The following is a 15495-nucleotide window of genomic DNA, read 5'->3' as shown; positions in this document are numbered from 1 at the left end:
GGATCTGAAACTGGATTCACTCTTTAAGAGCCTTTTTTTGCCCTGAATTTTCTTCAGAACAGGTCAGGCTTATGTTTGTAAATGTTGTATGTTGGAAAGTATGATTGTGAAACTCTAGCATGGCTGAATATTTGATATTTTTATCTGTCAGGACCACCTCGGGTTGCATTTTCTGCTGCTTTACCAACAGAGGGCGCCATTGGTCCTGCAAATGTTCTTTACCCTCTTGTGTACCATCATGTTATGTCCAATATTGGAGGACATTACAGCCAAGACACAGGTCAGTATTCAGCGTTCCTTAGCTTAACTGAAGTTCTGTCCCCTTTCTACAAACACACCACCTATTAAAGTGTTGTGTGGCAGGTTGGATGTACCATAGATAACTGTTGGTGTTAAGAATATTTTTTCTCTTCCCTGACTCTTTTTGTGCTCTTCAAAATAGAATTGCTTTTGAATATGTCTGTTCTGTAAAGTCCTACCTGGTACATTTTATAAGTTATGTATGAATTTGATTGTGATAAATTGTTATTTTTTGATGCAGGTTATTTTACAGCTCCAGTGCAAGGAATCTACTATTTCTCCTTCTCTTCCTTCTGCTGGCCCCCACCTGAAGGAACCTGTGGTGGCAATCTGTACCAAAATGGAAACCAGATAGTGTCATGGTATGGTTTTAGTCAAAACCACCCAACCTCTGTATCTAACAGCGCTATCCTGCAGCTACAAGTTGGAGACAATGTCAATGTTTGTCTTTGGTCAAATCAAATGATCAATGATAATGTAAATAGGTACTCCACATTCAGTGGATTTTTGATTTTTTCTGTATGAAGATATGTATGATGTATGTTGGAGCACAAAAGGAGTAATCATAAGACTTGAATATTTGTATATGTCATTGATTTGACAGTTTCATTTATACATCTATACATATAATATTTCTTTAGTATATTTCATGTTAAGTGTGCATATACTGTATCTAGAGATATGTAAATACTTGATTTATTTCTATCATACTTGCTACATGTATATTAGTCATTTGATTTCAGCCATTCTCACACCCTTAAATCATAATAACATACCACAGAAATCATAATCTCATTAACAAGTCTTCCTTTTATTATCTTATTGATTTGCATTGTTATCAAGTACTTAGAATCTTGTGTAATTGTGTTTTTCATATACAAATATTATGTGAATTATCTTCATGTTTATTTTTTTAATTTATCTTCATATTCAAATAATCTTCATATTTATTCAGAATTCTCTTGCATTGTCAAAGAAAAATCCTCTTTACATTCAGGATGTGCGAAGATACTTGGATTTCTCTGTCACACAATCTTCATTGTAGAGTGAAAACTTTTTTTTTTTTTTTACTTTTCACTTGCAAGTAACTTACAGCAGACTCCCTTATGCCCCTAAATTTATGCCATTTTTCATAAATCAGTTACCATGGCCAGGCTGGTTTCAACCCTAGTTACAATTTAATTTATAGAATAAAAGAATTGGTTTGCTCTACACACTATGAACATGTAATATTATATTATATTATGATACATCATCTGTAACATAATGTAAAACTAGGTTAATTGGATGAATAATGCTAAAAAATAGAAACATTTGTTAAAATCTGTATACTGATAACACAATGCTAAATGTGTAAACTTATAACTGGTATCAGAACTTTTTGACATCAAAGATTAAAATATGAAAATACAGTAAATCTTACAGAACAGTCTTTGCCAAAGTTATTGGCCTAATTAGGTTTTGTTATACACTGATGTGTTTCTATCTTGCTGAGAAATTGACACAGTTCAAAATCAGAACTGGAAAAAAAACATTAAGTAAATGTACAAATTTATGGAACATTCTATGTTTATCACTGTTAAGGACCATTGTCACACCACCTGAGCCATGACTTTTTCTCAGTTTTCCTTATTTGAAAGTGATGAGGTATTCTGGGTAGGCCTGGTCATCATGGAAGACCACAAACATGGAGGGCTGCTGCAGGTTGTTCACTAAACTGTCAAAGCAGTCAGTGGGGTCTGTGCCACGAGGAGGGGTGGCTTTCATGCCAGACTTACCGACCGTGTATCGGCCGGTCAGAACACGAGCAACATACAGCCTCTTCAGGCCTGATGCATCTGGTGGGGAAAACTTTCTGGCCGAATAGTCTGCATTGACAGCAAAGTAAACTCCATTTCCATACGCAGCAGCTGTGATAGAATGACATAAGAAAAGATACATCCCAACTTTTAAGCAGTAGTTTACTTACTTGATTTCTTGCCAAGAGGCTGACAAACATTCTTTTCAATGGTTTTTATAACATATGACTGAACTCTTTACCATGTTTTCCTGCGAAGCTCCTGTCAAATCTGTCCTTTTCAATGCAGCTGCATGCTTCTGCCGATGTGCCATGGTAGAGAGACTTCTCCCCAAGTTCTGCTGGACCATTCTTGGCAAATATACGCTGCCTACACACACTATAGGCATGCCATAGGTAGAAGTTTTGTACACGTTCAATCTGAGATCAGAAGACAGTCAATCCATTACTTATCCTGCTTTAAATCCCATGAGAAACGTGGGTTTCAGTGTTAGCATACTCACCTTTTGAATGTTATATTTAGCTGTTTTGAGGAAACCTTGGGCCACGACCTGATACTCTTGTGAGTTAGGTTGTAGCTCCACCTTTTTAAAGACTTCGTTGTGCATAGGTTCCCATTGTTGTGGCAACTCTAAGGCTTAAGTAGAAGTCACAAAACATAATGTTATGGTTTTATGATACTTGCCTGAAAGACGGCTAAGCAATTCAGAAATGGTTTGAGCATAAATTGAGATTGGTGATTTCAGTAAACAACACAATGTGACATACCTGACCCAGTTTCGCTCCTTTTCACTTTGTGTGTGAACCCTGTCAGATTATTTGTGGCATCTTTTGACCCCAAGTTTACTTTCACTGTCACTCCGTCTGGTGCCGTCACATCTACAAGCATTTGGTTATTCAGGTGAGCATTCTCCAGCACAGAGTTCTCATGCTAGGCTCAGTTCATTCCAGTCTCCATGTACATCTTGAATCGACCACTGGACGTTAAGAGCCAACATTGCTTCTTTTTCCTCATAAAGTGCTTCATGGAACTGCTCTGGTTATGAGTTCAGTAACACTCAAAACATCCTCTTTCAGGCCTCTCAGCACATACACCTCTTCTCTTGACCCTGACCGATCTCTGGCTTCAGTTCTAGCTGTGTTTGCTGCTCTGTTGCCATTCACGCTTTGAGAGCCTGGACCTCTCCTGTGTTCAAGACTTATTCCTAAGACTCTGACTTTTGCTTGCACTGCCTCCAGCTCCATGTCATCAAGTCTGGAAACATCGTCCACTTTCACCTCTCTCTCTACCAGCTGCTTCTGGAGGATCTCCTCCAAATCTCTCTTGATGATCTGCATGATGTCTAGACCACAACAAATCACACTTATTACAGCCGGGTCTGGTTTTGAGGAGATGATGGTTTTGTCTTGTGGTGCTGAAGTTGTTGATGTTCTTGAACGCTTTTCTTGCCACTTCTTGAGCTGCTGTTTAGCTTTTTCTAAAAAAGAAAAAGGGCAAAACACAGAGAACAAATGAGGATGTGACACCTCATCACATCAAGGATTCAAGACCAGATTGTCCACTTAGAGAATATTGTATATTTGAACCATCATACATTCATTCTTTTATGTACAATCTCACCATTTTGATCTACCAATAAATATCAATGGATTGTTAAAATGGCTTTCTCTTATTTTGTGCATGAAAAACAAATGTTCTGCTAAAGAATGGCTCTATAGATGCTATAATACAATTTTTAAGGTTTTCTACAGAATAATCAGTTAACAGGTGCTTCCATGTTGAGGAGCTTTTACTAAGACCAATCCAATGGACAGTAGTAGTGCACAAGAACCTCTATGGTTTACTTGTTAATTTTTGTTTGAGCATCACTATCCTAGACAATCCTCTGGCACCATCTTGTGGTGCAAAGTTGAACTGCATGATTTGACTGTAAATGTAAAATTACTTGATTAGGAAAAAAGGATAGAGAATATTAAGAAATATATATATGTATTTTCTTTTTTTCTGCCATGCCAAGCTATGTCAGCCTAGGCATGAGGTCTATCTACTTGGCACTCAACTGAAATCACTCAACAACTGTTGATTGTGTTGCTATGAATTTTGGGCCAACTTTGTGACATGGCTCCTGTAAGGCAAAGCTTATTGACTCTCGGGCTTCTTTTAAATTACATATTAATCAAGTACTACAGAAAGAAATGACTGATGACTACATCAATGACTATAGTATGCATATTAACAAAATTTTTATCTTTATACATTTTATGTTTATACATGAAACTCCATTGTGCTTAGAGCTTTTGATCATGACCCTTGGGTCATGCAAGCCTTATAACTGAAAACAAACCTTTTAGGCTAAGGCGACAAGGGGCAATTTGTCCAAAGCGATTCTCCAGCTCTGATCTGCAAAAATATATGGGAGGAGAGGACATTTAAACCAAGCAATCTGATTGGGCAAAGACTGATATACATGCTGAAATGATAACTTTCCCCCCCTATTGCTTGTTGCTGTATGGGCAAAATTAGCTTCTGACCTGAAAGCCTGGAAGACAGGTTGTTGCAGGATGACAATGCGGATAACTGAGAGGAAATTTGGTTTCAAGTCTGTGATAGCCATCGCCATGCCATCCAGCATGGCTTTACAAGCTTTAACAGAGTTCATACCAGCCGCACCTGATGAGATATAAAGACAACTGTTATCACATGGAGATTAAACCAATAAAGCCATTTACATTGTTCCAGTGAAATGTTGTAACCTTAATTTTGGCCATTCTTTCCAGCTGGTCAGTTTTCTATCTGTGTATTTTCTGATGTATCATTTTAGAGGGCATTTACAGAAATATACTGACTTTCAAAGGCATACAGACATTCATCCGTCAGTTTATTGATGTATTACTAGTTTCTGCATTTACAACTTGTTTTACCTTTACTTGTTATCATATGTTGTTATATTTATATACACAAGGTTTTTCATTACACTTACAAAAGTACACACAACTACTCATACACACATAGACGTACTGACATGCATATAGTACAAACCAGTATTGATGGCTGGGAAGGCTACTGAGTGGTAGCCTTTGCTCTCACACTGCCTCAGTATCTTTTTACAGTTCTTCCGAATCAACTGAGGATCACCCCTGAAACTAGCATGGATGATCTCTCTACACCCAAGCATCCCAGGTCCTGTGGTGCACATATAGTCTGTTGGAATGCCCACTGATGAAAAAAAAAAAAAAGTAAATCTCACTGTAAACGGAAAACATCATGTCAAGATGTGTGGTGGTGAAGATGTGTAAATCGGTGATCAGAACGTGACTTAAGTCAAATTGTACAAATGTAGTGAGACAGAAAAACTTTTATGGTGTTTCCATTCATGTTTCATAATGCACAAACTGTAAATACACATAAAACAGGAAGTTGGAGTTGTACTTCCATAAAAACTCTTTAAAGTGTTTTTAAAAATGTTTTTACCATACTTTTCAGCCCATTCCTAAGGCTTACCTTGTGCTAACGCTGCTTGAACAGTAGGCCCTGCTGCAGTCAGAATGGCTTTGGAGACACCTATGGGGTTTGATAATACACAGTTAGGAATTCAAAGCTAGGGTAACATATCATATATGGGTGTATAGATGTGCTGTGTTGTTGCATGTGTATCTCAAAACACTTCGTTGATACCAGATTGGTTGCTGGAGAAGTCAGTTGTGTTGACAATGACATCGGTGCCCTCATTTACGATGTTACCACTGACCATCTGAAGTTTGACTCCACCCAGCATGGCTGTGACCTCAGTATTAGTTTCAGAGACATGGCGGTAAAAGGGAGCTAAAGTCACGGCAAAAAAAAAAGTATAATTATGGTTTAATATTTTCTATTTAATCTTAAGAATTTGTAAAAGTTATTTGGAAATACAGTAACTTAACAACATCTTCCTCAGTCTGAGAATGGAAAAAGAACATATTCACATTAACCTTGATCTGGGTTTGAATCATTTGTGAATCCTCTGAGATGCAAAGTTCCCTGAGCAGACTGGAAGGCCTGTAGAGATAGTGAAAGGTTGTTGCTTTCAAGTTGTACTGGTTAACAGCTCAAACAGTTGTGAGGTCTACTTTTTTGCTAGCAAAAAATATTTAAATCTTGCCTCATAAAAATGCACATAAATAAAGTACAACAGTTTTTTGCAGTTACATCTCCATTTACATAACAAATGACAGAAAGCATGAACCTGGACATATTCTATATGATGCAGTAAATTTCACTGCACTCTCTTTTTTTGTTAAAAGGAACTGCAACTGAATTTCCTTTACCTTGCTAGATTCTCTGTCATTGGGGTGAATGACAACACGGACCAGGAAAGGTGATCTGGTGGCTCGGTTCTGTGCAAAAAAATTGACCTCCTCCAGAAGAACCTTGGATACCATGCTGTGAGGAAAACGCAGGACAGCTCCGGTCCCAAGCACAGGGAGAGCAACTGAACTAAAACCTCTGATCGCACAAGAAGCCAGAACTTTTCTTATGGCCTGTCTCAGAGCCTGGAAGATTCATGGATTTGCAAGATTACTACACTCCTTAGTTTTCGGGTAGTTTTTAAGAGCAGAAAAATAAAACACAGACACAGTAAAGGAAGCCAATTGCACAAAAATCTAAAAAGGACATATTCACTTAATAAACTAATTCACCTGGATTGCACTTCCATGTTGGTTATTATCCCAGGAAAGAAGATTGAGGAAGATCACTGCTTTAGATTGCAGTGCAGGCAAGCCCTCCACAAGGACTATGTCACCAGGCAGCGTTGCTCCTCCTGCATCTTTATGAAATGTGGCAGACAGCTGAGGTCCCACCACATTCGACAAAACGTTTCCAACGCGGGTAGAGAGAGGATTATGACCAACCATAGGAGATACCAGGGCATCCACCTATGAAAATAAAATAATTTATATCTATTCAATACACTTGAATGACCTTAACCACCACATGTAGCCGAAAAGTTGAATCTGTAGAATCAAATCTGTATGCAAACAGTCACCAGTATTCAGCAATTGTGGAAGATTACCATCAGAAAATTCCAGAATCAAATACCAAAGTTTCACACCTGCTGGGTCTCGATGGTTCCCTGAACAATCTCAACATGGACACCATCTCCAGGAGCTCCCGCAGTGGCTCCTCTGGCTGTGTCTTGGGCAGCAGCATCCATCGGGAACCCAAAATCACTTGGCGTACTGTTTCTGATACTTATCCCTTGGAGAATCTTGTCACAAGCTTCCTGCATGGCCCTCACCACCTCTCCTCTTTTATCAATCAGGATGATTCTGCTTAGACTTCGTCCTCCCTGACTAGTAAACACTTTTATGGCAGTCACAATAGCTTCAGAGCAAACAGTGACAGGAACACCAAACACACCTGAGCTGATGCAGGGAATGGCTATAGACTTAAGCTCCATCATTTCTGCCAAATTCAGAGCAGAATATGCAACTTTTTCTAGCAAGGACCTTTCTCTGCCACCTGCTTTTCCAGCTACAGGTCCAACAGCATGCAGCAGTTTCTTGCACTTTAGGTTCCCCCCTGTGGTCACTACTACATCACCTGTACGAATTTTCCCAGTGTACTTTACCAAGGCTTTGCTCTCCCTCTGTATTTCAGGACCGCCTGCTTTACTCAGTGCAGCAGCTACACCTCCGCCATGGTCCAGATCTTCATTAGCAGCATTAACGAGGGCATCAGCTTCCTGTTGGGTGATGTCACCCTGACACACCAGCACTTGGAGCCCATCACGAAAGCTGTACCTAGCAACTGTTGCCCCTCCATTACTCAATCTTGCAAAAGATACCAAATTCTCTCTAGTAGCGTGAGGTTGTTTTTGAAGCTGTATAAGACACTTCTGAGAAAGAGCAACTTTTAAAATGTTCTCTCTTCCAGAGGGACTTTCAAAATACCTTACTGCACCTGGCAGGTTAATGGTGACTCTGCCCTGGACCAAGGAGTCTAGAAATGGACCCAGCCTGTTCCTGACCTCAGTGACCTTGCTGGATGGACCTTGCAGCACCACCATAGGCCCAGAGGAAGAGGTTAAAGGATGGAGGGTAACCCCTGAACAGTCAAACTTATGCACCTGCAGCAGTTCTGGTAAGAGTTGTACTAACTCTGGGAAACGGAGAGTGACTTTGCCTTCTATGTTTGCATGGTCCAAAATAAACTGAGTGACAGTTTCACTTAGATCTTCAACCTCTTTGGTGTGGCCCAATAAGCAGACTGTGCTGTCTGAGCCAAACAGGACCTGAGCCCTACATTGTCCCTGGTTCATCTCATTTGTCTTGGACTTCAGCTTTTCCCGAAGCTCAGATGGACCAGCAGAGCTGATAGGTAGATCAATCTTGACTTCTTTAAACTTTTCTTGTATCTTTTTTTCTGTCTCATCCAGTTCATCAGCAGAGAGGGAATAGAAACGTAGCTCTGTATCTCGTAAGTCTACTTCCACCTTGTAACCATGCCCTAAAACATCAGCTAGAACCCTTGGACCTCCATAAACTTTCCTTAGGAAGGCCAAAAGATGTGGCCTCATGTTAGAAACCGTCCTTTCTAACACCAAACTCTCCTTATTGGAGATCCAATCTCCAGCCTCAAGAATATCTTCCACAGAACCTTCCAGAACTACCTGACCTGCCTCTCCCTGTGTGACTTTAACTCCTGGAAAATTCTGTCCCAAACCATGTTCAATCTCTTTCCAGAGGAGACAGAGTTTGGCCTCACCCAAACGACGAACAGTGGTTTGCTTTTCACTTAAACGTGACCCTTGACGTTTAACAGTGAAGTCCTTTATATCCCTCAACCTGCCATTCACCTGAGAACTTTTCCCAACCACAACAACTACCCCCCCCTCACTGTACACCTTCACCTCATCTGTGGTCTGACCAGAGCTGCAGGACTGAAGCAAAGCTTTGACTTTGTGAGGGTCCACCTCATAGATGGCACAGGTAGCCATTAAAGAGTTTGTCTACCTCAGCTCTCCAGTTTCTACCTTCACCTGCAGCACCAGGTTGAGCTAAACTCCTGACTAAAACCCTTCCCTCCTCTGGGTGTAAGCTGAGCAGAGCAGGCCAGAGAGGCAAGTTCTTTCTCTAGTTCCTTCTGGGCCTGGGCACATTCCTTTAAGTAGCGAAGGAGGTATGCATCAGGTTGTAGTTCATATTCACCACTTGGTGGCAGGCTTGAACCAAGAACAGACTGCTGTTTCTGCTGTTGGACAGATACAGAAGACACTCAGTTGCCAGTTTATAAGTAACACCTAGCTAAAACAGTCTAATACAATAAGTCTAGTTAATTGTCACTGTTGATTCAACTGCGTGATTATTTTTGAGGCTGCAATTTGTGATGCTTTTGAATTGTATTGCATTATTTTGACATTTGTTTCTATTATTCTGTCCACCCTCATTTAAATCAGTGAGAGCTGACTTAACAACAGAAACTTCTTTCTGTTTTCTACATTCATATTTTGTCTAGTATATAACATTAACTGTCTGATGAAACATTCTTCTAAAGGATTTTCCACACTAACCTGTGATGAGGTTAAGCCCAGTCTTGCACTAACTGACTGGCCTGGAGACGAGGTGGTGATGGGAGAGGAGCTGTGAGGTCCTGGGCTGTCTCGCACAGTCAGCTCCAGAGGACCACCTGCAAACTCCAACATATGTTTACATCTCTGCAGGACTCTTTGCTGAGCTGAGACAGAAAGAGGGGACATTACCTTTTAGGGTCTTTGCTTTTCACCACCAGTTTTCAATTTCAGTTTTTCAGTTTTCAATTTTCACCTCCTTTCCTCCCCTAATGGTCAGACAGCCTTTCCTTATCTCCAGTGTAAACTGAATACTTAAGTTCAACGCAAAATAACAACAAAAAGACACAAAACAACAACAACAAAATGGAAAACAACTATAGTATGATGCAAAACTACGACAATGAGTCACAAAACAACCACAAACAAGCTGTGTTGTTTGTAGTCATTTTGTGTTTCTCTCAGTCTGGATGTCTGGAGTTCTTTGTGTCATTCTCTACATAATATGTTTTACTGCCACTCCCTCTCCAGACTAGGTGCCTTGTGACTGTAACATACTTTTCTATTACTTTAGAGCAGGAGACTGGATTATATAAAGGAGTTCATTAAAGTTCAGGATTCGTAAACCTATTCAGCTTTTTGTAAGAGGACAATTCCAGAAAGACTTAAGGAAGATCCATCTTCTACTTCAACTGAATGTGAAAGTGAAACTAGTATACTTTTTTTTGTATGACAGTATAGTGTTATACAGTAGCCTAGAAGATATGAAAAACCAGTGATAAACACGTTTGGATGTGGGTATGGAAACAGTAAAATTAGTTTAAAAGTGGCCTTTTGAAAAATATAAATAACAGAGTGAGATCAACTTGTTCAGGCATACTTTCACTTTCACCAGCACAACACGACTTAACCCACGACGACCCAAATCAGCAGATAAATATTTAAAATCACATATTTCACCTTCACGCTCTTTAAAAGCAATGCTGTAAACTTTATCCTTTATATTCGTGACTGAACCACAGTCTCCTCCTCCAGATTTACGGCGAATGTTGAAATAGTTTTGTATCTTCTTCCGCTGCTCTCCGTCCAGGCTGGGGCACTCGAAGAAAACCGGATACGGGTATGGATCACCCATGTTGTAAACGCTTGGCAGATTTAAAAAATCAAACACAGGTCTGAGCTTGATAAGGCCGCAGCGAGGCGGTGGTGACACCGGGTTGAGCGCACTGTGCCTACTGCCCTGCTCAGGTGCGCCCTCTGGTAGCTTTTCATAGGCTGGATGAGACGTCACCGACAACAACATCCGTGACTTCCAGTAAACACAACACTTCCTCATGGTTTTGGATTGTTTCATCAAAAGTAGCCACAAACAGAGTCCTCACTATTCTTCAGTACTATTTATAGATTGTGCTTTTCCTTGAATATTTACATTTCCTGCTACTTTCAAGGCTATTTGTACTCTACATTTCAGAGGGAAACATCTTTTTACTCTACTACATTTACGCCAACATGAAAAACAATGAGCTTATATAACACAATATACATATACTTCTGGGCGTCTTAACCTTTATTTATTAACCTTTATTTAGCAAGAAAGTCCCTTGAAATTTAATCTGTTTTTCAAGGGCGATCTGGCCAACAAAGCGCATCAAAACAAACAAGAAACCAGGAAGGGGAGTAGTACGTGTTAAAAACAGACAAGATAACATCAGATACAGTCAAAATGCTGTCAGGGAATACTTGGATTTTGTAAGAGGCGTGTGGCCTTTTACATAACCAAATAAACAAACCAAAAACCATGAAACGGTGGTGTCTAGTTACATTCCAGGTGTCTATGTGTAATTCTATTACTGTTTCACAAAAGAGTTTAAAAAATAGAGGGAAAAAAAGAGTGTCTTTTCTTGTTACTATTTGGAGCGAGGTCAGCATATCCTATGGTTAGTCACCATTTGACTAAAATAGACAACTTTAAAGTAGTTAGAAATAGCTTCAATTAATGTTGCTTATATATTACGCATTCATATTAAATAACTAATAATAGTGTATATAATGATTAAAATTACACACATATTAAATAAGAGGTTTACTCCAGTAAAGGATCTGAATACATTTTCCACTATTCTTCTTTACTGATTTGCATTTAGTAGGACTTATTCAGTCGTGTTTTAGACAATTATTTTTGTGACTGTTAAATATCACTATTTAATAAGTTCTGTTATGATGGATACTTTTCATAGGTTACATAATGGGAATGTGCATTTTCAGTTTGAAATTAGGCATCACCCATGTAAATGTTAAATGTAAAAAAAAGAGAAAATGCCAAAGAGACACACCATTATTTACCAGTATCAGCAGCATCAGAGAAATCAATTATCAGTTTACATAAAACTGAAAAAAATGATAATGATAGAAATAGGATTTTACATATTTTACAATCATCACATCTTCACCAAAACAAACTAAAAATAAACTCAGAGAGTAGATAGTAGATAATGTGAGCTTGTTGCAGTTAAGAAAAGTACACCAGAAGTAAAACATCTGTCACTGTGTTAGGGTGACTTTTACATTTTTCTGACAGCACAGATGAAATTAAATGTATTAGTATCAGCCTTATGGAACCACTGATGTGGTGCTTCTTTCTCCATGGCTGCAGATGTGTAACAACTCTCGGTGTTTTGCCCTGGGGCCCACTTATCATAGCAGACCAACTGATCATTGACCCAGAACCACAAATCCAGAGTGCAGGTGTAGCGCAGTCCCAACCAGACAAAAGGAGTTGAAGCCTTCCTGGCTCTCTCTTGGACCCATCTCTGCTGGTCAGGGTTAGTGATGGAGACCAGGTCAGAGTGGTTCTCTCTGCAGTAATTCACAGGCCTCCTCCCAGGTCTTGTTTTCATTGATCAGGATCACTTCATCTGTCATGAACAATCACAGGGAGTTCTGTTATGATTCGCCAACAGTAGGCTCTCATAAGGATTTTCAAACACATTGCAAAACTCACCTTCATAACAGAAGAAGGGTTTTGTTTTATTACATTCATCAGAGCTCCATCTTCCTGATCTATCTAACACAGTCATAGCACATTTATTGTTACGTTCATCTTTAAACAACTCGAGATCCCAGTATCTGAAGGAGAAACTGCTCTCATCTGGACCACCTCCAGGTGTCTCTGAACAGGCCGATCCATAACCTCTTAGACTTTCCCTGAGTCTTGAATTCTTCATCTTCTAACTGATGGACTCCACTGATCAGGTCTGTGTGATGTTCTCTGCAGTAGCTCTGAGCCTGTGGCCAGGTCTTCTTATTGTTAATTAAGTGGAATGTTTTATTGTATTTCCTCCTCTCTGTGGAGCGAACAGAGACAATCACATCTTATCAAGTTAAACATGTTGTTTATTAGGAATTAAAAATTAAACACAATGATTTCTGACTCAGGTATGGGCAGAGTATTGGTATAATATGGTGACTCAGAGTCAGATTACAAAAATAGCATCATGTGATTTAGTAGAAAATGGTTTATTAGCTACATATTCTCACCGTCATAGCAGATGAATACATAAGTCTGAGCACAAGGGACGTCCACCCACTTTGGGCTCATCCTCACACAGTTCTCAGGAGATTTGATATCATTTGGCTCGCCTCCATTCCAGTTCTTTCTATCCTCCTTGTACTCCACCCCAGGTAGAGACCAGTGCCACTTCCTGTTTTCTTTCCCTGGGTTGTTGTACAGACCAATCCAGGCTTCACCTTGATTCTCTGTAGAGTCGAGGAGTCTCTTCATGTCTGTCATGTCATACACTTTGGCCAAGTCTGTATACTTCTCTCTACAGTACGACTGAGCTTCACTCCAGGTCTTACTCTCACTGATATAGTGGTACTCATAGAGGCAACATGTGGAGAGAAAACACTGACCTACAAACAGAAAAAATATGATTCAGTATTGATGCTGACAACATGGCAAGAATCTCAGTGTTAAATATTGGTGTTCTTCATAAAACAAAGGAAGTGTTGAAGAAGAACTGCTTAAATATAATGTACTGTTCACTTATAATGCCACATATGTCATATTGGGGAAATACACAGAAAACAACTATAGATCCTATAATTAAACTCCAGAAAAGAGCGATTAGAATAATACACAAAGCTGGTTATCTTGAATCAACTAATTTTTTATATATTACTGAACCTTAAAATTTATAGCTATAGTATATTTAAAAATGGAGAACAGTGGAAATACTCTGCCAAGATGTTAATAATAACCTTCCTGTTTGCACTAAAATAAAAAATAAAAAAAATAAAATAATGAAAATATAAGTATAATTTGAGAGGGCTGTATATGTTTGAAACATGTAAAGAAAGAACTAATGTGAAAAGTAGGTGTGTGTTAATTGGTTAATTGATATGAGGTGTTAATTGATTAAAATGTAAAATAAGTGAATGTGATATTCTGTATTTTGTTTTTGCTTTGTTTCATTTTTGGTTTTGTTTTGTTGGAGTATATAAGATAGGCTAAAACAAGGAAATGGCCTTTTTAGGTTATGTATAATGATAAACATTTGTGAGAAAATTAACTGTTATTTATTTTTGATTTTTAAAATCACAAGTACCCAGGTCACACCTAGAGCAACACTTACCACATGCAATTTCATTTACATAGGGGTGTGAGTCCATCTATTATATGAATCCAGATAAAGTTGTATAGTGCAGCTTAAAAAAGGGAAGCAGCTGTGCAGGTGTACAGCTGGTAAGATGATCCACTTACCCATCAGACTGAGCAGAAACAGACTCCACTTCATCTTTGCTGTGTTAGATGAAACTGATATTGTGGGTGTGCTGTGAATCAAACATGATGATTTTAACAGCTTTTCTCTCTTTGAGGACATTACACATTCACAAATGCTCTTTTCAGATGATGGTAGTTACTTACATGAGAAAAATATAGATTAAAAAACAGTTGCTGTCAGTTATTACTAACAGGAATGCACGAGTGAAATACAAAATAAGAGGAACACCATACAACATGCAGTCTGTCCTTAAAATGTATCAAATATTGATTACAAAAACCTACCTAAAACTAATCTAACACATAAATCCTCCTTCATTAAGGTTATAATATCCAGTTTTTATTCAAACTGTTTTAGAGAGGTGTTGATTAAACTGTAATTTTGGAGGATGTGCTGCAGTTGCATTGTGTTGCATTATATGGAGGGATATCTCTGCCAACCCTCACTGATATAAATGGGGTGGACAAAACAATAGAAATGTCCATAAAACAGAATACAATTCAACGCCACCACACAGCGCAGTCACCAAAATGACCATAAAGTACAATCTAGGCTTCTCTTAAACAGTTTCAACACAAACTGAATTGAAATGATACATGTGTAATTTAACTTACATCTGGTGATTTCTTCTCTTCTTACTTAACTCTGATGTCTCTCTCTGATGCGCTGATGGAAGCTGCTCTCAGAAATAAAATATTACATACACAGTGACTTCTTGTAGTCACCTTAATGACTGATTTGAATATTAAAATGAACAAGTTTCAGCTCTCTGTCACTGTCAAAGAACATCATGTCAAAGAACAGGTGATTTACATAATTCAATGGAAAACATGCAGATGGGAAATATGAACTGTTGACTATGCATCAAAGAAACCACAGGCTATGTCAAGACTCTACAGGGACTCATGGGAGAAAAAGAAAATTAAGTCATGTTCTCTACTCTATTTCTGAGCTGTACACCTCACAGCAAGAAGGTTTTAGGTGTGAAAGCTGGTTCACCCCAAGGCCCTTCTGACTGGAGTTTGCATGTTCTCCCTGTGCCTGCGTGAGTCCCCGCCGGGTACTC

At 38.9% G+C, this 15495-nt stretch overlaps 2 protein-coding genes across 2 annotated transcripts; both read right to left on the bottom strand.

Annotated features, from left to right (window-relative positions):
• Nucleotides 1–1090: 1090 nt before the first annotated feature.
• LOC108890830 (protein mono-ADP-ribosyltransferase PARP14-like) lies at nt 1091–10911 on the bottom strand. The gene is given in 19 exon segments (XM_018687844.2): nt 1091–2210; nt 2341–2518; nt 2602–2735; nt 2867–3026; nt 3028–3127; nt 3129–3576; nt 4444–4499; nt 4631–4769; nt 5139–5315; nt 5601–5660; nt 5775–5921; nt 6068–6134; nt 6404–6628; nt 6776–7012; nt 7189–9057; nt 9059–9181; nt 9183–9329; nt 9649–9812; nt 10606–10911. Coding segments are annotated over 19 exon segments (4887 nt in total). The 5' UTR covers nt 10781–10911; the 3' UTR covers nt 1091–1929.
• Nucleotides 10912–11054: 143 nt separating this feature from the next.
• Nucleotides 11055–15155, bottom strand: LOC127138970 (C-type lectin lectoxin-Enh4). The gene is made up of 5 exons (XM_051075517.1): nt 15044–15155; nt 14408–14478; nt 13183–13557; nt 12647–12989; nt 11055–12560 (listed from the first exon to the last, which is right to left on the bottom strand). Exons 2-4 carry the CDS (start codon nt 14439–14441, stop codon nt 12790–12792), a joined length of 609 nt encoding a protein of 202 aa, XP_050931474.1. The 5' UTR covers nt 14442–14478; nt 15044–15155; the 3' UTR covers nt 11055–12560; nt 12647–12789.
• Nucleotides 15156–15495: the final 340 nt, after the last annotated feature.

This window comes from Lates calcarifer, linkage group LG14 (assembly GCF_001640805.2).
Source record: "Lates calcarifer isolate ASB-BC8 linkage group LG14, TLL_Latcal_v3, whole genome shotgun sequence".
In the NCBI taxonomy this organism is placed as follows: Eukaryota; Metazoa; Chordata; class Actinopteri; family Centropomidae; genus Lates; species Lates calcarifer.
The sequence above is the reverse complement of the archived record's forward strand: the minus strand, read 5'-3'. Positions and strand labels throughout refer to the sequence as shown.

What these genes read in the sequence shown, in the direction of transcription:
- LOC127138970 (XM_051075517.1), bottom strand. Translation starts at nt 14,441, where the DNA reads ATGAAGTGGAGTCTGTTTCTGCTCAGTCTGATGG. An exon ending in GTTTCTGCTCAGTCTGATGG is followed by an intron (nt 13,558 to 14,407) that starts GTAAGTGGATCA and finishes TTCTGTTTGTAG; the next exon opens with GTCAGTGTTTTCTCTCCACA. An exon ending in TGTATTCATCTGCTATGACG is followed by an intron (nt 12,990 to 13,182) that starts GTGAGAATATGT and finishes TTCGCTCCACAG; the next exon opens with AGAGGAGGAAATACAATAAA.